Source organism: Lepidochelys kempii, chromosome 7, assembly GCF_965140285.1.
Source record: "Lepidochelys kempii isolate rLepKem1 chromosome 7, rLepKem1.hap1, whole genome shotgun sequence".
Classification (NCBI taxonomy): Eukaryota; Metazoa; Chordata; order Testudines; family Cheloniidae; genus Lepidochelys; species Lepidochelys kempii.
Window position 1 is genome coordinate 94,934,569 of NC_136386.1, and position 22,424 is coordinate 94,956,992.

The 22,424-nt window shown below is 41.3% G+C and overlaps 2 protein-coding genes across 10 annotated transcripts in view; one reads left to right on the forward strand and one right to left on the reverse strand.

The window, feature by feature from the left end:
• The window catches only part of LOC140914912 (DNA nucleotidylexotransferase), a 385,127-nt gene that overhangs the window by 56,212 nt on the left and 306,491 nt on the right, over positions 1 to 22,424 (forward strand). The window lies entirely within an intron of this gene.
• The window catches only part of BLNK (B cell linker), a 145,271-nt gene that overhangs the window by 37,461 nt on the left and 85,386 nt on the right, over positions 1 to 22,424 (reverse strand). For all 9 annotated transcript variants that reach the window (XM_073353937.2, XM_073353938.2, XM_073353939.2 and 6 more), the window contains one exon: positions 4,243 to 4,308. In XM_073353937.2, the coding sequence (XP_073210038.1) occupies positions 4,243 to 4,308 (66 nt within the window). The remainder of the gene's footprint in view (positions 1 to 4,242; positions 4,309 to 22,424) is intronic.

A 22,424-nucleotide genomic window follows, 5' to 3' on the forward strand; every position in this document is an offset into this window, starting at 1 on the left:
AGGAATTTACAGAAATTACCCACTCTAAAATATACAGGCTGAAATCCTGACCACCTTGAAGTCAGTGGCAAAGCTCCCATTGACTGCAGTGGGGCCAGACTTTCACCCATAAGTTTATTAGAGAATGAGATATCCTTTGTGGAGGTTTGTGAAACATCCTACAGAATTCCATAGCTGGGATATAATTTTCAATTCTACAAGACTCATCCAAAATAAAAATAAATCCAAACAGGTTTTTGAGAATATTTACAGCTGTTTAAAAATAACATAACACATCTTTCTGCATCATTAGCTTCAATAAGTAATCAGCTGGTATTTGAGGCATTTCATTTAATATGAGACCAGCACTGCTGTAGTAGCTTTGCACACCATACACTAGATAGCAGCTAGCAGGCAGTTAAGTGAATGAATGACTTCAATTTTTAAAAGTACCATGGTCTGAATCTTCCTCTCTGCAATGTGCTGAGCACTCTGAGGCTGATGCAGCAAAGCCCTTTGGCATGTGCCTAACTTTAGGCATAGGAATACTCCCACTGACATCAGAGGTACTACTCAGTTACTTGAAGTTGAAGAGGTGTGTAAGTCTTTGCGGGATGGTGGACAGGGTGTTTAATGAACTGCAGGACTGAACTCTAAGCCTTGTCCTGATGCTGTGTTCCTAGAAAACTTGTTTTTAGAGATTCCACCACTTGTGCTGGAGACTGGCACTCACTCCTCTATACCCGGCATTTCAGCCCACCTCTCCCAGCTTTTAAGAAATAGCTGAACAATTTTTGTTTTCAAAAATGTTCTTTAATTTTACTACTGTTGGCCCTTTCATACAGGATGTGTCCTTTTCTTCTGGTCCATTTTTGCTAACAGGGCGTTTTTTTATTATATGCTTTCTTTAGCTGATGTTATGTTTTTACTGTATTTATTGTTGTGCAGTGCCCTGGGTGCACTACGTAAATACAACTATTATTAAAAAATAAATGCATTGAACCTGTCAAAACTTTGTCAAAACTCTGAACTAGTGCCGTTAAACTGATTGATAACAAACTGATCCCAAATTGGAATCTCATGATAGAGTGGAATGTTTTGTTGCTGCTTTGGAAGAGTCGGGTGATAAAGAAACTCTTTAAAATATTTATGAAGCTGCCCATGAGTGTTATTAATGTTCTTAATATGGTTTTACATATTTTCTTTGAACAAAACAGTGGTACTGTAATATTTATGGCTACACAGTATAATACTTTTGACTTTAATGGACTGTCCCATTTATTAACAAAAGGCCTTGAGCATCAATAATAAGAAATCTGAAACACATTACATTGGTACATAAATGGAAACACAAGTTTCCTTTTGGTTCAGCTAAGATACATGTATGATTATACTGTTTCTGTTTTGTTACCTCTTTCTCCATGTGCTTCAGTTTGTTTCCTTGACTAGTTTGCAATATTATATACTCAGTGCATAGTGTGTAAAATACCACAGTTCCAGCTGCCATCTTCAGGATTGTATGAAAACGGGGGCACAGTAAGTGCTACAGAGTTATGGAGCAGGAGAGACCTGAAGTCTATGGATGTTTTGCTTGTGTGAGGCATGCAGGATCTCAGGTGCTGTGTCATCTCAGTAGCTGACCATGGCGGCACAAATGTCATCTCAAGGAATGGACAGATTCTGGTTACAGGCAGCCTCTTTATTTCACTTACTGCTGCTGGCTTTGTCAATGAAGTGTCACTGATGTCCCCAGGAAATTTTGGAAAAACTTTTTTGATGTAGAGACAGTTCATTTGATACTTCATCTAAGGCTTGATCCTGCAATGTGCTGAGTGTCCTGAGCTCCTACACCCTGCCTCAGCAAGCCACTTAAGCATCCGCAAATCTTTAAGGGTGAAATTTTGACTTTGTTGAAGTCAATGGGAGTTTTGCTATTGAATCCCATGGGGCCAGGATTTACCCAATAGTATGCAACTAGTCCCTTGCTGAATAGGATTTGCCCAATAGTATCCACAGTCCACAGAAAGAATCATAGGGTTGGAAGGGACTGCAACGATATAGTCTAAAAACATAATGATACATTAACTCATTGCCACCAGGTTCTGTCTCTGAATCTTGGAATCTTCTATTCCTACTATTATTGCTAACTTCTGCAATTTTATCATCTAATATTTGGTGTTTTTCTTGAAGCCCTAGCTCCATGTGAATATGAGAATCTCAGCTTTAAAACCCCCCAACAAGTTCTAGCCCTCAGGGTTTCAGAGAAAAGCACAAAAATGCGATCCCAGTGCAGCCCAAAGGCAATTTAAAAACATATTATTTTAAAGCACTCACATGATTGTTGGAAGCTAGACTTGTGATTTTGAATATTTGTTGCTGGCAATACTTCCCTACTCCCTGAGAAATAGAATTCCACCCCCCCTTTAGGAAGCTGCTTATTTCATATTTTCGTGGTTACTACTGAGCTCTATGCTGGGTTCACCCTTTAATAGACTCCTTCTCCAGCCTGCTTTTCTGGTAGCTGGCTCTTTAAATCTGGGAGCATTGAGAGCTGCAGACCTGTAATGGCCATTTTGTATCTATCTGATTCAGGCTGCACCTCGCACCCTTCCAGCTTGTAAGTACATTTAGATCCTATTATTTTCCCCCTTCTTCTTATTCTTAAAGAGGGGGCACATCCTCAAAGCCATACTGTTAAAAACCAGATTTCATCTCCAGGTGAAAGCAACTATGGTAAAATGATTTGTCTCTGTAAATTATAACTCTGAGATCCTTCTCTCATTTTTGTTATGTGCTTTCATCTTTGAGACATTTGCTGCTGACCCACTGTGATGTTAAGTCTAACTGCTCTAATTCTGCTACTGTGATATTATTCTTTATAAAAGCTAAGGTTTTGATTCTACTCCATGAGGGCAGACTCCTCATTATAGTTTCATGCAGGTCCAGAGCTCTGCAGTTTGTACATACACCATGTTAGAACCCCCCAAAAGGCAAAGTATGTTTGAGTTACTGAAGGCTCTACTCAACTGACAAAAGAAGTGCCAGTCAAAGGTAACACTGACGTTTAGCCCTTCACTTGTGCTGTTGTGCCTGTGTGTAGGCAATGAAGAGGTATAGATCCTATGTAACATCTGAATATGAGATTTTCTGCAAGCTGCAGCAATTCTTAATTACAACAGGGTGAGTGCAGGAAAAAGTGTAATGGTTAGCTTTGAATTTCCCTGCTTCATTCTCATGTGTATCACCAGGTCACAGCGAGGGAGAGCTTTATCACAAAACTGAGTCCATTTCCCCCACGAGGAGAGGACGCTCCCTACTTAGCAGATACTAAAATAATACTTTCCAATCTCGAATGTATCCATTATGGTTGCTGTTACTTAAGCACAGTTTTCTGTGTGCTTATACGTTTCCATTGTGTATGAGAGCTGCATCGATAGACTATACTGAGTAATTCTGTGTGTTGTTGTCCTATCATTGCAAATGCTTCCTGAAAACCTGGTAAATAACTTTTTTTTAAAGTTCATTTAATATATCTTGTGTACGTCTTTCTTACACCTATAGTAAATGATTCATGGATTATCAATGAGATTGTCACATACATATGTTAATCCCATGTGAAAGATATGGTGTATTCAAAATTAGTGTGCATGCTTAATAGCTATTGTGCTAAAAGATGAGTCTGACTTTGGAAATAAAGGATGTCTTATTAATATAACCACCCATGAAGAAACACTGGGATTTATCTACGCGTACATTGTGATTATTTAATGATAATCATTCTGCAATTTACTGCTGGACTAAGAATTTTAGGTTAGGGTTTTAGTGTTATGGGTTTCTTTTAGAACTTCTTAATATGTACGGAATGTTCAGGATTGAGTTTTGAAAATTATGGCTGATTAGTTGCATGAAGGTAGGAGTTCAAATTAAAATTAAATTGTAGGGGGTAGCCTGAACATAGGCCTAAAGAGAAAGGGGACACACAAACATTGCCTGGGAGAATCAACCTCAATGATACATTATATGTAGATATTGTTTAAACTGATCCACGAGCAGCTTATACTATAGAATAATTTGGGGCCTGATTCTGCAGCCGCTTCCATTGATATTAATGACAATCCTTCATGTGGAGCAGCTCTGAAATAAAGCTATTATTAACATATGTCTATCCAGAAACATGCACTCCTACCCTCAACGTGGTCATACAACATGCTAGATATTCTGAGCTTTAAACAAGGTGCAATTATATCAACATCTATAACTTACTTTTTGAACTTGCTCATTATTCCAGTTTCATTTTTCTTGATATCATGTACCATCTTTTGAAGCTGCCTGTAAGAAATTGAACAAAACATCATGAAAATTGTATTGTGTGGCTGATAAGGCTATTTTTTTAAACTATTACAATTATTTTCCTTTCAGTGTAATTGACACATCAAAAAGTTTGTTCACTATTAAGTATTTCACTTGCTACGGTCACTTGTACATATGCAATATTTTTCTGCCTTTCAACAAAACCCTTTGGCATGCTCTGCATTTGGGGAAAGAAAGATTATCCTTCTAGAGCCCAAAGTTTGGTGACGTTTAAACAGTATTCTAAGTCCAATCAAATGGCTGAAGCAGCAAAGCAATCAAGATGCATCACTGACTAAAGTGAAAAACTTGAATCCGTTATGCAATGTTTTCAGAGAATGGATTGACAGGTCTCTATATGTATGGTGGGAAATGCTCTCTGGTTTCTAATCTATATGAATCATCTAGATCAGTGCTTCTCAATTTCCTCCATATCACAGTCCCCATGTTACAACAGAAAAACAATTTTTTTCCAACCCTGCCTCCTGTCCCATGTAACAGTCCCCTTGTCTAGTCATGACTAGAACTGGGCAAATAATTGATTTTTTTTCTGTTTGCAAGCAGTCTCTCTTCCCCACCCCATTATTTTTATTTGACACAAATTGAATCAGAAAATTCCTGACAAATTTTGGCAAATCAAAAAAGTCCAATTCAGGTTAAAAAAAATTGTTCAACCTGAAACATTTTGTTTCTGAGCATTTTGAAAGGATTAGAATCACAAAATGGGTAGAGAAGATGGTGGGGATCTCCCTTATTTAGCTCAGTGGTTAGGGCATTCATCCAGGATGTGGGATGCCTGGTTTAAATTCCCCCCTCTGTCTGATATGGAGCAGGAATCTGAACTTGTGTCTTCCACCTCCAAATAGAGTACCCTAACCACAGGGCTAGAGGGTATTCTAAGGCAGGTCTCTCTTCTTTTGAAGCTGTTCCATTTTGTACAAAATACTTGAATAGTCATTGGAGCAGGGACTTTAACTGGGTGACTCCCACCCAGAAGAGTGTGATAATCACCAGGCTACAGAGCCATTTTCGCACTCTCTCTCTCTGACCCAAGTTCAAATCACTGCTCTGTCAGGCAGAGGGGGGATCTGGACCTGAATCCCCCATGTACTAGTTGAATGTCCAACTACTGGCTAAAAGATATAAATGGGGACCACCATCACCTCTTTCTCCTCTAGCTATTTTGTGAATGGTGCCAGTCAAGAAAAAACAATTGCCAAAACTATTTGTGAAATTCATATCAAATGTTTTGGATTGACCAAAAATGCATTTTTGGAGAATAAAAGATTTGTCCAAAAATCTTCACACTACTCTAGTCATGACTGTTAGGTTGAGAGCCCATGATTTCTAGACTATAGTTACATGATCTGATATATTTAGGGCTAAAGCCTATTTATCTGAATGTCAGTTAGTGCCATTGACTTCAGGAGGAATACTCTTGTGAGTAAGGTAATTTGAGTATCACTTAAATGAAATAAAGCTGAGTTCTTAACAAAAAAGAAAATGATTTAGGCACCCAAGGTGACTCCAATGACACAGAGTAACCTCTTTGTAAACATACTCATAAGGAAAAATTAGTTAAAATTGTAATAGGGAGAGCACAGCCTCATACAAACTTCTACAGAGAGACCATTTTATTTAGTTTTCATTGTTTTCTACTCAGGATACTCCAAGAGAAAAATTGAACTATATTAGATAAAATCTTCAAATCAAATCATGACCAACAGGAAGAATAAATGTGATTTTAAAAAATGGTCTGTCTGAAAGCCTGCCTACAATCATTAGAAGTTATCAACTCATTCCATATTTTATTTTCACTTTGTTTTATTTCCAAAGGAGGAGAAGTCCATTAGGAAGTTGTTGAAGGGTTTGTTTACATATATCAGTAAAATCCTCAAGCTACATCTGTATGGTTTTAGAATTTTAGTAATCTGAAAGTCTTAATCTGCACAGAAGTATTGAAAGGGCAGAGGAATAGGTGAGACTTGCCAAAACAAAACACAACTTCCAGCTTCACTATCCTCAGTAATTTTAGGTGTCTCTTTAAATTAATTAAAATAATTTTCAAAGGAAATTGGAATTAATTGAGAATCAATAAAACCAACTTGTAAAACATGTAATTTGCCTAGCAGGTGTGTAATTATGTATGTATGGACCTGAAATCATTGGCTCAGGCCCAGGTGTGTAATTAGCATGTGTATTGTGTAGTGGTTAGAGCATAGGACTTAGATTTATTGAGTTTTCTTCCAAGCTCTGCCACTGATTAGAAGCGACTTTCTTAAATGAGTGACAGCTAATTTTTCTGTGCTTTCCTTTCCTTATCTGTGAAATGAGAATACTCCTACTTAAGGTACTTGTTTAACAAGAGTGTTCAGAAGCTTAATTGAATAATATTGTTTAAGCACTTTGGGATTCTTGGGTGGAAAGCACTATAAAAGAGCAAGTTTTATTTGTATATGAACCAGGCTCTCTTGATAACTAAACAGAGACCCTAAACTTCTTTCCATTGAAGTCAAACAGGAACTGTTAGGTGTTCAGCACTTTGGAAATTAGGCTATGTGTTTAGGTACTTTAAATATGGCCATAGGTGGCTAATGTAGGCATATATTCCACCATCCGTCTGAGACAAGATAGTGGTTTAGATGGACTTGAGGTCTGATCCAGCATGGCAATTCCTATGTTCCTAAATCTTTGCCTTAATTTTTATTCTTACTTCTGTTTAGAATGAACTTGGCACAAAAAGTAGGAGTGTGCTAATGAAATTTGCTGATGATGCAAAGTTGGGAGGCATCATCAATACAGAGGAGGATCGGAATATTATACAGGAAGATTTGGATGACCTTAAACACTGGAGTGCCAGTAAGGGATGAAATTCACTAGCACAAAGTGCAAGATCATGCACTTAGGTCTAAAAGAATTTCTTCTACAAGCGGGGGTCTCATCAGTTGGAAGTGACAGAGGAGGAGAGGGACCTGGGTCTGTGGGTTGCTTACAGGTCAACTATGAGCCACCACCAGTGTGATGAGGCTGTAAAAAAGACATCCATGTATCACAGTTGCATCAGGCAAGGCATTTCCAGTAGAGACAGAAGTATTAATGCCATTGTACAAGGCACTGGTAAAACCTCATTTGGAATACTGTGTACAATTGTCATCACTCATCTTCAAGAAAGATGAATTCAAACGAACAGGTGTTGAGAAGAACTACTAGGTAGGATGATCAGGGGAATGGATGGCTTATCTTATGAGAGGAGACTGGAATAGCTTTGCTTGTTTAGCCTAGCAAAAAGAAGAGTGAAAGGGATATGGTTGCTTTCTATAAATACACTAGGGAGGGTGAGGAGCTATTTAAACTAAAGAACAATGTTGGTGCCAGAACAAATAAACTGGCCAGGAATAAATTCAGGCTGGAAATTAGAAGATTTCTAACCACCAGAGGAGTGAGGTTCTGAAGCCATTTCCCAATAGGAATTGTGGGGGCAAACAACGTAATTAGTTTTAGGAAAGAGCTGGACAAACTTATGAGTGCAACTTGTGATGATAGGGGGTAAGACTCAGCAGCCCCCGGGCTCATTTCTGGTTTATGTTTTATGTTCCCATAAGCTCATGCTTGAGGGTTTCAGCTGGTCACCTGGTAGGATCAGAAAGGGATTTTTTTACTCTCCCCTCTCCCCCTGTGTATTCCGATGTGGTCTGAGTGTGTGTGTGTGTATTTGCGTGTTTTGTCTCCTTCTTTTGACGTACCAGAGATGGCTATTACTGGTGACGGGAGACTGGACAGGGTGCTTTGAAGTGTCACGGAGCATTCTCTCTCTCAGGTGCTTGCCTGGCTGGTTCTTGCTCACATGCTTAGGGTCTAACTGATCGTCATATGTGGGGCTGGGAAGGAATTCCCAGGTTGGCAGTGACTTTGGGTTTTTCTTGCCTTCCTCTGGATCATGTGGGAGCAGGTCACTTGACAGGATTATCTGGGTATATCTCACTTAATAATTTCCCTGCCATTGCTGGAGACTTCAGGCACTAATGCACCTTGGTCCCTTTTATTCTTTACCTATGGCACACAACATTCTAGTGTCCTCTGGGCTGTAATACTTTGGTTTAATTTCAGGTGCTGGGTTGATGCGTAGGTGCTGGGTGGTGTTGATGGCCTGTGATATACAGGAGGTCAGACTAAATGATCTGGTGGTCCCTTCCTGCCTTAAGCTAAATGATTTTCGATGAACACTGAATCCCTTTGTTCAGCTCTGATTGGAGCAATGTTATTTAGAACCAGGCTTACCAAAAAAAAGAGAAAGCAGTGGCAGGGCTTCTGTGCATGTCAATGTAACTTTTTACATCTGGAAATGTTTGTGAGAATTATGTAGCTGATTTAGGATTCAATCAAAAGCCCACTGACTTCAGTACACATTGGATCAGACACTCTGAGTATGGTGGTTCTTCATCTATGAGCTTCTTTTGCAAAGCTTTTGGATTTCTCCCAAAGAGATGATTTACATCCAACAAGCTTGGGGGGAGGGGAGGGAAGGGAATACTCCTCAAAGATTCTTCATAGATTGATCCCTTTGTCTCCATTCCCCATTTTGTGCCTTATTTCACAGTGCCTCATGTGCTTGGGGTAGCTACCCAATTAATCTGTCCAAAGGATAGCCCAGATCACATACCCTGGCATAGTGGCAGGACTGATTCTGTACTTCTTATAATCTTCCTGATAAATGGATATTCTTGAGTTTCTCCAGTGAGAACTATTGTGCATCTTTAGATTGTAGGCATCTTGAAGGCAGAGGCTTTGTATTTCCACTGTACTCCACTCTGGTTCCACGTCCCACTGGGGATATCAGTTGGTGGCTCCTCCATGGAGACACAAGCACAGGTGTGTACCTGGTATGGTTCACCAACCCTTCTGATGCCAGTTCTTTCTGTGGTGAGAGGGAGACTCTGATGAACATCTATGTAATGTGCACCAGGTTACAGCTCCTCTTCCAGTTCCTTCAGAACCTTTTACTAAGGTTCTGGCTGCACTTCTCCCTGCATCCCCTAATTCATGCACACCCCACTTGTGGCCCCACAAAGTCGCAAGATCTCCTTGTTAGCCTCCTCCTGGGGCCGGCCAAGAGCACGTCCTTCACACCAGGAAGAGAAAGCTGGATGGGTGGGGGATCTTCTGTCAGTGGGGGGCCTATTTTCAGTCCCTTGTCTGATCACACCTCTGGTAGAGTTCCTCTGGGCATTGTCCACTGATTCCTTAGACACTCTGAGGAGCAGTGGGTGCTGTTGGGGGTTCTCTGCAGGGTGTCCACCTCTGGATACCAACTTTTAACCTTCATTCCTGTCCCTGTTTTTTCATTTGTTGTCTCCAGTACTGACTTGCACCCTGGGTCCAATGACTGCTCCCCCTCAGTGGAGGGGGTGGACATCTAGCTTTGGGCAGGCCTAGACTTGCTTGTCCCAGTACTTGCAAATAGTACACTTACAGGAAATAGGTGCAAGAATGATCATAGGAAGGGGGGCATTTTCCTTGAATGTTTGGGCAAGGACTATGTGCACACAAAAAGTATTTTTTGAAAACCAGCATCTTTAATGTCATACAACTTTTCCTGTATATTTGTTTCTAAAAGAAGTGATAAATAACCCATTTTCCTCAGCACAGCAGAGTTGTTCTTTCGAAATGGTTGGTGAGAGGAAAACTAGGATGTATATGGCACAGGCTGGAAATGCTGATGATTGCAAATGCAGCAGATCAAGAAAGAAGAACTTGTCTGTGCGCTGTAAAGCCTGGTGTGTGTATGTGGGGGGAGGAAGGGGAGTGAGCTAAGTCGGTTTAAGTTACGTAACTTCTGCTACGAAAATAGTGTAGCTGAAGTTGACGTACTTAGAGCTACTTACCGCGGTGTCTTCACTGTGGTAGGCCAACTGCTGACTCACCCCACTGACTCCACCTACGCTTCTTGCTCCAGTGGAGTACTGGAGTTGACAGGAGACCGCTCAGTGGTCGATTTATTGCGTCTTCACTAGACGCGATAAATCGACCCCTGCTGGATCGATCACTCCAGAGGTAAGTGTAGACATGCCCTAAATGTCTGAGGTGCCTAAGGACCAGCTGGGCTGTCCCACAGATGGCTGAGCATGGGATGAGTGTATGTGAAATAGAAAGGGAATGATTTACCTTGTGCTAGGGTCCCTTTTTTAAGCCCTGTCACGGCTGTCCTGACTTTTTTGGCAAAAGTAGGGTGCGGAGGAACATACGCGGCGTGTGTGTTTGTGGGGAAAGCAGTAATGCCAGCTCCACGCAGGGGTGGAAGCAGGGCTCAGGCGAGCAGCGATGCTAGCCCCAGCCTCGCATGGGGGCGAGCAGCAGCGATGCCAGCCCCAGCTTCGAAGGAGGTATGGGGGTGGGGGGAAGGGCTCAGGCGAACGGCTTGGGCAAGCCCTGCAGGGGCATGGGTGGGAGGGCTCAGGCTAGCCCCACACAGTGTCCTATTTTTCCTTGGAGAAATATGGTCACCCTATCTTGTGCTCATCATAATTCTTTCCTGTGACACGTTATCCACTCAAAGAACATGTCTAAAGATCAGCAAACAACTTTACAAAGTGTGTTTATATGCTTTCAACTAAGATTTTCAATTACACCAGGTTGAGAGAGAGAGAAGTCTATTTTATTTTCAGTGAGATCTATGTAATAAGGAGATTCTCTCTCCAGACACATGAAAGATTGATCCTGTATCTATCAATATTATATATTTGTGAGGACATTAAAAAAACTTATGCTATTAGAGAGAGTGGGGCTGGTGTGAGTTTCTGAGCAGTTGTTCTTTAAGAAATCCTCTAGCTGTGTTAAGTAGTATTGTAGGAGAATGCACACTCTCTGAGCAGAGATGAAGTCAGAATTGGGTGTGGTGCTGATAATGTAAACAGTTTTAGGCACAATGCCAACAGCCAAGAGTGAGGGGAGTGGTGGCAATGAAACTAAACAAAGCACTAGTGGGATAGCTCAGTGGTTTCAGCATTGGCCTGCTAAACCGAGGGTTGTGAGTTCAATCCTTGAGGGGGCTGTTTAGTTTATCGGGGCAAAAAATGGGGATTGGTTCTGCTTTGAGCAGGGGGTTGGACTAGATGATCTCCTGAAGTCCCTTCCAAGCCTGATATTCTGTGATTCTGTGAATTGCTGACCCAGGAAGTTGTATAGATGTCTTACAGGCATACAGCTTTCTATGTATCTAGAGTATTGGGGGAATTCCAGGAATAAGGGATGCCTGCCCCCTAGAACTTCTGCCATCTGTAGTTCTTGCTAAATTGTCTTTTGCACCTCTGGAGAGAGAGTTCCAGCCTTAAACTAGGCGAAAGGAGAAACACTCAACTAAGTTTGTGCTAGAGGCCCAGATTTTCCAGTTATCAAGGATTTCACAGTGGAGAGGGTTTGCTCTGGCAGCAGGATTAGGAACCTGTTAAAGGCAAAAAGGAAACCTATGGAAGCAGTAGTGAGTTGGGTTTAAATGTATAAACTATCAAGTGACCTACGTGCTCTGTCTCCTAAATTCAGTCATGCTTTTTTAATTTAATAGCAATGGCTTTAACTGATTCAAAATAACACCACAAATAAAATAAAGTTACAACTAAACAACTTAGCAAAGTGAGTGGGTCCCTTAATGACTAATTAGCACATCTTCATTCTTGGGTTCAGTTGCCATCACATCTCCGTCTGTAACTGCTTCTAGCTGACAAGGCTCCTCTGAATTGTGGATCTAGAATGTTCCATAGCTTAAGCGAACAGTAACCACCCACAGTCACTTTAAAATGTCATACCCCACACAACAAGTCTGGCCCTCATTTGCGTTCTCTGAGTGACCACTTTATTTTCTCAAATAGACCACCAATAATATATTTTTTTGGGGTGGATGAGACAAAGCCCATAATTTGGAACAGGAGGTAAAGCCCCCCAGAAACCTTGTGCACTCCAGAGTCATTTGTGTCAGTTAGGCACAGCCTGGCATTGTGGTCGCTCAGAGGGACACTGCCTTACTGGGAGCTGTGCAAGTAATTCTTCAGAATTCTACCCAGAGCTCTCTGGCATGCAAGGGAAGTGTTCAGGGGGTCATAGCCTCCTAGTGCACAAGATCATTTCGTGAGCTGCTGTGGAGTGTGCCGGTATTTGCATTAGAGCAATGAGAATTTGTATTTAACAATTATGTATTATATTCAAACATGACATAACACAAAAATCAGAGTTGCCACTAACTGATCTCCCCTCTGTAGTCCAGAATCCTGCTCTCCAAAATGGAGGATGGCCTCTAGTCTCTGTAGCCATGCCCTACATCCTTACACAACAATGGCAGCTGCTCTTTACCCTGAGAAGGTGGTATTAGAGCCCCTTTTTGGGGTGATACACATGGAAAGAGGAGTGCCTTCATTCCCCCTTGTGCAGGTGGTGTATTGTGACAGGATGTGCAGAGGAGGCTTCTTATATGCTCCCTCAGCTCTCCATGAGAGCCCATTACAATCTTGTTCTGTGATAGCAAATGCTTCCTCTGATAGTGGGCCCAGTGGGAACTTTGAATAAGAAGGGATATTTAATAAATTCAAGTTGGGAATTACAGCTTGACACTGTCATAGCCATAAAGGTACTATAGACAATGTTACATGGAAAACAGAAAAGAAGGGAAAATATAAAGGTAACAGAAGGGGAAAAATGTATGTCACAGGAACATTTTAAAGAAATCAAACAGACAACTGTACTGTAGCCATGGAAACTTAAATACAGAAACTAAAATGTGAAATGATGCAAAAGAAAACACATGTCCAGCCCTCTCTGTTATTGTTCCTCCTGGTGACACACTCTCACACGCACACAGCATAATCATTCCAAAATAATCTCCCCACCTGGTATTTATCTGTTTATTTTGATTGGTTTCCCTATTAGCTTTGTAATTTTATAAACAGGTCTGCAAGCAAGAAGTTAAGGAAGAGGTTTATTGTTTCTGGACAAAGGTGCAGAGCAAGGCTCGCCATGAATAAAGCTCGCAAGCTCTGAAGAGGGTTTGTAAATGTACTGCCTGAGGCTTAGAAAAGTTTAAAAATCTCTCCTCTCTCCACCTTCATAAACTTAAATAATGGAATAATAATTTACCATCTTTGAGTATGTGCAGTTCAAAATAGTGGTCACGACCAACTCTCTCTGGAAGTGCTCTGTTTTCAGTGTAATATTTCTGAGTATGATCTTAATCTATCTTATTTTCAAAAAAGGAGGCAAAGTCCTTATTACTTGCCTGTTTTCAGTTTATAAAACAATCCCATTTTAAAAGGATAGAAGTGTGTACAGGTGAGTCGCATCATACGCGCATTTAACTTACGCAAATTCAACTATACATGCTCGGCAAACAAAAAAGAAAAATAACAAGATATCTGTAAATAGTGCGGGCGATTCCGCCCATGATTCCACTCAGTGAGCATATGTCCCTGAGTGAGCGTGAGATGGGAGACGTGAATCTGCTGTTCCCTCAGTCGGTCTCAGTTCCTGCGTGTCTCTCATAGTGTGAGCATCTCGTTGTGCTGAGTGTGATTCTAGTGTTTAAAGATACGTATTTTTCATATAACATGGGCCCTAAATGCAAGCCAACTACTTCATCTGGTGCTCAGCTGAAGAAACAGCAATCTGTTCCAACGCTGGAGGAAAAACTGGCTGTGTTGGACTTATTGAGAGATGGTATGTCAGTCTCCAACATGGCGCGTAAAAATGGCCGCAACGAATCTAGCATTCATGCCATCAAGATTCGAGAGAGAGAAATTCGTCAAGCCATGGGATCAAGTGCTCCAATAACTGCTAAGGTGATGAGCCAGGTGCATGATAAGACTTTAGTGAAGACTGAAAAGGCATTAAACTTATGGCTGGAAGACATGAACCATAAACGTGTGCCTATCGATGGCAATACGTTGCGAGACAAGGCTCTTAGCTTCTATGTGCTGTTCAAACCGCCCGCCGAAGAGGGACAGCCTTCTGATGAGAAGAAATTCAAAGCCAGCCAAGGTTGGCTTAACAGTTTTAGGAACCGCTTCAACCTCAAAAACGTGAAGACTACTGGTGAAGCTGCATCTGCCAATGAAGAGGCAGCAAAAGCCTACCCCGAACAATTAAAGAATATCATAGAAGAAAAGGGCTATCTTCCGGAAGAAGTTTTTAATGCTGACAAGACTGGGCTACTCTGGAAAAAAATGCCTAACCGCACCTACATTTCGAAATCAGAAAGACCAGCCCCTGGCTTCAAAGCAGCTAAAGACCGTGTGACTGTGTTGTTTTGTGGCAATGTGGCTGGGCATTTAATAAAGCCGGGCTTGCTCCACAGAACAAAAGAACAAAAATCCCCTGCCTGTGTTCTGGCAATCAAATAAAAAGGCTTGGGTGATGGCAGCATTATTTCTGGATTGGTTCCACAAGTGTTTCATTCCGGAGGTCAAGCGATACCTCGAAGAGAAGGGACTTGACTTTAAAGTGTTGCTGATCGTAGACAATGCTCCTGGCCACCCTGAAGCACTCCGGTTTGTGCATAACGACGTTGAAGTAATCTTTCTCCCCCCAAATGCCACCTCCAACCTTGTGACCAAGGTGTGATTCGCTGTTTCAAGACCACGTACACGAGGCTTACGTTCTCATGGATATGTAGTGCTATGGACGCTGATCCCAATCTTAATGCGATGGAGTGTTGGAAGTCCTTCAACATTGCCGATTGCATCACTTATATTAAACAGGCAATGGATGCAATCAAGCCTGAACCAGTCAATGCATGTTGGTGAAACCTATGGAAAGAATGTATGAATGATTTTAAGGGTTTCCCGACCATTGACAAAGAAGTGAAATGCATTGTTCAGGTGGCCAGGCAAGTGGGTGGTGATGGCTTCATCAACATCCTTGAGGAAGAAATTGAAGAATTAATTGAGAGCCATAGAGAAACATTGACTAATGAAGAGTTAGAGGAACTGATAAAATCGTCTACAGAAGACGACGATGATGACGATGAACAGGAAGAGCCAGCAAGTTGGAATTTTCATAAATTTGCTGAAGTGTTCCAAGCAGTGAAACACTTGAATGATTTAATTTCTGAATACGATCCCTCTGTGGAACAAAGCCTCAAAATCACACATAGTATTACAGATGATTTGAGACCATATCATGAAATGTTTGAGCAGCTCAAGAGACAACACGACAGTTGCCGATCACCATGTTTTTGAAGGAAAAACAACCAGCAGCAGATCAACTTCTCGAGCTGAACCAGAGCCAACCACTTCATCTACAACTTGCTCACCATCACCCAAACTCTCTGTCACCTCTGTCTCCACATCAAGCCTTGAGGACCCCCTGTAATTACCACCTTGTAATTATCCCCTGTAATTAAAAATACAGTACTGTAAAATTATATTTTGCATATGTACTCCTTATTATATACTGTACATTACTGTATACATTATACAGTTATACATATAAGTGTACAGGGTTGTATACACAAACCCATGTACAGTATACTGACAGATTTCTGAGTAGCAGCTGTGTTAGTCTGTATTCGCAAAAAGAAAAGGAGTACTTGTGGCACCTTAGAGACTAACCAATTTATTTGAGCATAAGCTTTCGTGAGCTATAGCTCACTTCATCGGCTGCATTCAGTGGAAAATTCAGTGAGGAGATTTATATACACAGAGAAAATGAAACAATGGTTGTTACCATATACACTGTAAGGAGAGTGATCACTTAAGATGAGCTAATACCAGGAGGAGAGCAAACTGGATACAATTAACTTAGGCTTGAATAGAGACTGGGAGTGGATGGGTCATTACACAAAGTAAAACTATTCCCTCCCCCCCTCCCCTCCCCGTTCCTCAGACGTTCTTGTCAACTGCTGGAAATGGCCCACCTTGATTATCACTACAAAAGGTTTTCTTCCCCCCACCCCCACTCTCCTGTTGGTATTAGCTCATCTTAAGTGATCACTCTCCTTACAGTGTGTATGGTAACACCCATCGTTTCATTTTCTCTGTGTATATAAATCTCCCCACTGTATTTTCCACTGAATGCATCTGATGAAGTGAGCTGTAGCTCACGAAAGCTTATGCTCAAATAAATTTGTTAGTCTCTAAGGTGCCACAAGTACAGTATACTGTACTTTATGGGCAATTTCAGGGATTTTTCAAGGGTAATTTTGACTATATGCGATTTTCACCTTACGTGCTGACTGTAGAACCTAACCCTTGCGTAAGATGCGACTCCACTGCAAATTAATCATCAAACACCATTCTCCCTCTCCCCTGCCCCATTCCTGTATATTAGCCAAGTTAAACTTTCCAAATTTATCTGACACCAGTTTCTCTCTGCTTTACTTCAAGTGCACCATGTCTCCCCATTAATGGATTTTTTTGGAAGTTACAAGCCTCTGAAAATCTCTTCCTCCAGTTTTGATACAACAGTGTACCTACTTTAACATATTCCGTACTATCCAGAACAGGAAATGTGGACTGTAGTTTGCCTCAGTTTGCTGTTATCCCACTATTCCATTGTGATCCCTGTGTGTGACTGTCAAAGAATACCAGAATGTTGGCATATATATCAAGTGTGCATATGAAACTGGTTTAATATTTTATAAGACCCATGTTATCCCTTTGAAGATATCTGAAAGCTGTGAATAAATAATACAGAGTTTTGACTGGCTTATAGGGAGAAATCAATTCCAAGCACCTAGCACTTTTTCAACACTTAAGAGAGGGCAGGCAGAACTAACCGTATTTCTTTCCTCCACTTTTCTAAAGGGATAAGCCAAAGGAAGTGGAAAAATATTCTTTTTTCCTCAATCTGATTTAAAAAAAATATTTAATCCATGACACTATCTTATTTTGCTGATTTTTAAATAATTCACTGCTCCATCTGAAGACTAAAAGCAGAATTAGATTTAGAGCAGGTGTTTGTTTACATAGTACACAGTGGTCCAGAAATAATAAATATTTAGGTTATTTTCCATCTCTGTGTGTCCTCTAAGTACTCTTGACAAACAAGATGTCATTCTTTCCTTTCTGTAAAGGAAGATTTACTTTGCATGGGCAGAGTGCATTAAAATCTGTGGCAGAGTCAAGGGCAATATAAATTACACTTTTGTTGTAAATTAGTCCAAAAATGGAATTGAGTGTTGAGTGGACACTAACTCGTGGTGTGATATGGAATTTTACAGTGGGAATGGTGCAAATTGAGACCACCACCTTTCTTGGATTTAATAGACCAATATATTATATGTACAAACAGTATATTATATCTGTAATAACTTTGTGTTTATCTCATTATATTTTATGCAATAGAATGATTCTGTCTCTCTAGTCTGGGTGGGTGTGATAGGTCTGCTTTCTGTTATCTGTGTTTGCAGTCTTGGGGTCCTCTGGTGGCTCTTCTGGACGCCCAAAGAGAGGGATAACCAAGCAATCTTTTTTATCCTTTTGCTTGGCAAGCAGTGTACAACCTTTTGCTTTTAGATTCGGACCCTTCACTCGGCCTCTTCTCATCCTGCCATGTAAGGAGCCTGAAATGAACTGGCCTGCATAAAATTTGGACACGCACCCTGGATTCAGAACTGCATGGATTCTGCTACCAGAGGACCTCCTGCAACCATGGAGGAAGGGGATTCATTTGCTCCCAATGTTCGTTTCGTAAGTTGATAGATTTTTAATGTCCAGAGGAATTTCGCCACTTGATTCCTGCATCAAGCCTGATAACTTGCGGCTGAGCTGTTTTTGATTGTAGTGTTCACTGCTACATTGTAAAGCATGCTGATAGTTGAGAAAGGTGACATATAGCAGTCAGTAATAATAGATGGGGAGGTTGTTCTTTTGTATATTTTGAAAATTTGGGCTCTAGTTTCAGCATGATGACAAGTTAAGAGGTAATGCCAATATCATCAAATATGGTCAACAGCTAATGGGGTCTCGCTGCTAAAGTGACACTGAAACTTCATTTTCAAACCGGAAACATTGGTCTTGTGCCAATGCTATATTACAGTGCCATGAATGAGAGCTAGTTATTATTTTCATTTTTATTATGTACACCAAGTAACTGATGCAGTTGTAATAATTTCATCTGTGGATGTAACAATTTGAGATACTCGTTGTCCTGATCCTGGTTTCCTGTGTTTTGATTGATTGATTTGGCAGACAGACATTTTCTATACATCAGTTAGTCAGTAAACAGCTGATCCATAACTGCAGGGTTTTTTTTTTATGAAGCCTATTGTATTCTTCTGAAGAGTTTTTCATTCGGATGCTTTGAAATCAACAGCATTAACAGTCACCTTAAAACAAATATTTTACACATCCAAGCTCACTGAGCTCTAGGCCTACACAAATTACAAACCCACTACAATCCTGAAGGGGATCGCAGAGCAGGGATAGTGTGTTCCAAAGAGTTTTTATTGCTCTTCAAAGGGAAGTATGAAGTCATTGGAGGGAAACTGATAAAGAAAATGCATAGTGTGGCACCAGTGATTATAACCCATTGAGTCTGATGTCACTATTAATCAAGATCCTAGAGGAATTTTTGAAAGATGAGAAAACATTCCTACAGGCATGTAGGCTGAAACCACTATCTTGCTCCATTAAAGATGATGCAAAGAGCAAACTAACTGATGGAAATAATCTGTATTTGGTATATTTTGTGTGTCAGTTGTTATACAGAAGAATGAAGGACTAGTATCATAGGTTTGAAATTAGCATACCGTGGACAGTTACATGGCAAGTCCCCTTGTATAGATTTTCCACTGCACCTCAGATCTGACTTGTTTTTCTATTCCCTGGTGTGACAGGGTCGGGCCAGATGGCTACAGGAGAGTAATAGAAGGCAGATATATTAGCCCCAGGCTAAGTAGGTCCCTTTTCCCTGGGTAAGGTAACAGGGAATGTTCCAGAACAATCAGGAACCTTCTGGACACAAATAACACAGGCTGATTAGAACACCTGCAGCCAATCAAGAAGCTGCTAGAATCAATTAAGGCAGGCTAATCAGGGCACCTGGGTTTTAAAAAGGAGCTCACTTCAGTTTGTGGTGTGCATGTGAGGAGCTGGGAGCAAGAGGCACTAGGAGCTGAGAGTGAGAACGCGGACTGTTGGAGGACTGAGGTGTACAAGCATTATCAGACACCAGGAGGAAGGTCCTATGGTGAGGATAAAGAAGGTGTTGGGAGGAGGCCATAAGGAAGTAGCCCAGGGAGTTGTAGCTGTTCCAGGAGGCACTCTAGACAGCTGTATTCCACAGGGCCCTGGGCTGGAACCCGGAGTAGAGGGCGGGCCCGCGTTCCCCCCAAATCCTCCCAACTCCTGGTCAGACACAGGAGGAGTCAACCTGGACTGTGAATTCAGAAAAACGGCCAAGCTGAGGGCTGCCATGAACCTCCAAGGTGAGCAAATCTGCCAATAAGCACAAGATCCACCAAGGTAGCACAGAAACTTTGTCACACTGGACATCTGCTGAGCAGCAACTAAAAATCTATCTTGAATTGTCTGATGGTCTTGGTCCTGATTCAACAAGAGCCTTATATATATATCTAAGAAACAAATACTTTGATGAAGTTTAGGTATTGTTTTGTCTTTTATGGTCTGCTCCCTCTCAATCTCTCAGATGGATTTTCCATCTTATTCTTCAAAGCAGCACTTTCCTGTCACACTGCTTTGAACTGGGAGTAGATTAGCATTTTCTTTGGTCTTTCACCCTTTAGCAATGGAAGTGTAGCAACTAACTGCCTTTGCATACATGGTGCACAAATCATGTGAGATAAGATCTGTTTGCACCAGTACTGAGACCCATTGCAGACAACAGTCCTGAACCCCAGGTATGTGAACTTGTTCACCACTTCAAGTTCATAGTTGTAGATATTCATGGAGGGTGCTTCCTAAACTCCTTGGCACATTATGTTCATCTTTTTTTAAGCTTATAGTAAGCCCAAAGTCTTGGAAGGCTGTGGAAAAACTGTCCATAAGGCTTTGAAGATGAGCTTCTGTGTGGATTGTCACTGCTGTGTCATCAGCAAAGAGGAGGTGTTGGATAAGGGCCCCCTGAGTATTGGTTTTAGGTCTGTCTTGCAAGATTGAATAGCTTTCCATCAGATCTTGTGTGAAAGTAGATTCCCTCAGTTGAGGAACCAAAAGCTTGTTTCAGTAGCAGAGAGAAAATGATCCGAAACAGAGTATGGGCAAGTACCAACTTTGCTTAACTCCACTACAAATCTGGAAAGCTTCAGAGGCTGAGCCATCATATTGGACTGTGTTATACATGTTTTCATGTAAGGATTGAATCACGCTTAAGAGCATGGGGGGGGGGGGGGACATCCAATCTTTTCTAGAAGTGTGAATCGTCCACTTCTACTGACAAAGTCAAAAAACTTTGTGAGATTGATGAAGGCTATGTAGAGGGCCTTTTTTTGTTCTCTGCATTTCTCTTGTAGTTATCTCAGTGAGAAGATCATGTTGATAGTAGACGTTTCAGCTTTGAAGCCACACTGATTCAGAATAAATTCTGTCTGCAAGGGTCTGAAGTCTGTTCAGGACAACTCAGGCAAAGGCTTTTCCCATAATACTAAGAAGGGAAATGCCATGATAGTTGTTACCCTTTTTTTTATAGAGTGAGGATGTTGGCATCTTTCATTTCTTCTGGTACTTCGCCTCCTTTCCAGCACAGGCAGGGCAACTTGTGAAGATGTTGCAGTAGAATAGGTTTTCTGCATGTTATGACCTCAGACGGTATGCAGTCTTTTCCGGGGGCCTTTAAATTGGGGAGGCCATCTATGGCAAGGCTAAGTTCCTTGACAGTTGGTTTATAGTCAAGTTGGTTCATAACAGGAAGGCTTTTGATGGCACTGATGGCTACATCCATAATAATATTTTTCATGAGAGTAAAGCTCAGAGTAGTGATCTACTCAGCGATTCATCTGCTTGGTGTATTGATTTCCCCTGCATTGGTGATTTCCCTTGTATTGGTGATTGTTTCCCCTATTGTTGATTTCAATGGGGCTGTCTTCTTTGAAGTTGGACCCAAGGCTTTCTTGATCCCATCGTACATGTTTCTGATGTTGCCTGCATCAGCTCCTACCTGGATGCTTTCACATATGTGCAGCCAATAGTTATTGGCGCAGCAAAGAGCAGTTTGTTGTACCTTGGTTCTTGCCACTCTCAATGCTTGTAAGGTTTTTTTCATTTGGGTCTCTCTTGTAGTTGGTTTGGGCTGTGTGTTTGGCCTCTATGACTGGTGTCAACACACTGGAATATGTGTCAAACCAGTCACTGGTCTTGTTTTCCTTCTTCCCAAAGACTGACAGAGCTGCATCCTAGATTGTGTTCTTCAGTTGCTCCCACTTCAGGTGTGTGTGTGTGGCACAATAACTGGTGTCAAGGGCTTGTTATAGTATGTTCTTGTACTGCTGTGACTTTTCTTTGTCTGCTATAGCACTGATGTTAATATGAGGACATCCTTTTTCTCTAGATCTATGTATTATCTTTGGTTTAAGTCTGACCTTGCTGCATACCAGAGATTGGTCTGTGTTGCAGTCAGCACTTTGTTAACTATGGATAATGAGGACGATGTTAAGGTTGGTATGCCTTGTGAAAATAAGATCTAGTTGGTGCCAGTGGCCAAATCTGGGATGTTTCCAAGATACTTTGTGTTGCGGCTTTGTCTGGAAGAATGAGTTTGTTACACAGAGGTAGTAATAGGAACAAAATTCTAACCGTCTCTGACTGTTTCCATTCATCATACTAGTTCTGTTTTGATCAAGACGGTTGGTTCATGAACAGCTCCCATGCTTGCATTGAAGTCCCCTAGTAGGAAAACATATTCGTGTTTTGGAATCTTGCTGATGGTGATGTTCAACTGGTTGTAGAACTGGTCCTTGATGTCAGAAGATGAGGAGAGTGTTGGGGCAGACACACTCACAAGATTGACTGGGCCCTCAGATGTAAACAAGCATAGTGCCAAAATGCTCTCTGATCCATTTGTAGGCAGCTCAATCCTCCCCAGAAATGAGTTCTTGATGGCAAATTCCGCTCCGTGCTCTTGCATTTATTCTGCGCTTTTCCCCTGCCAGAAAAATGTGT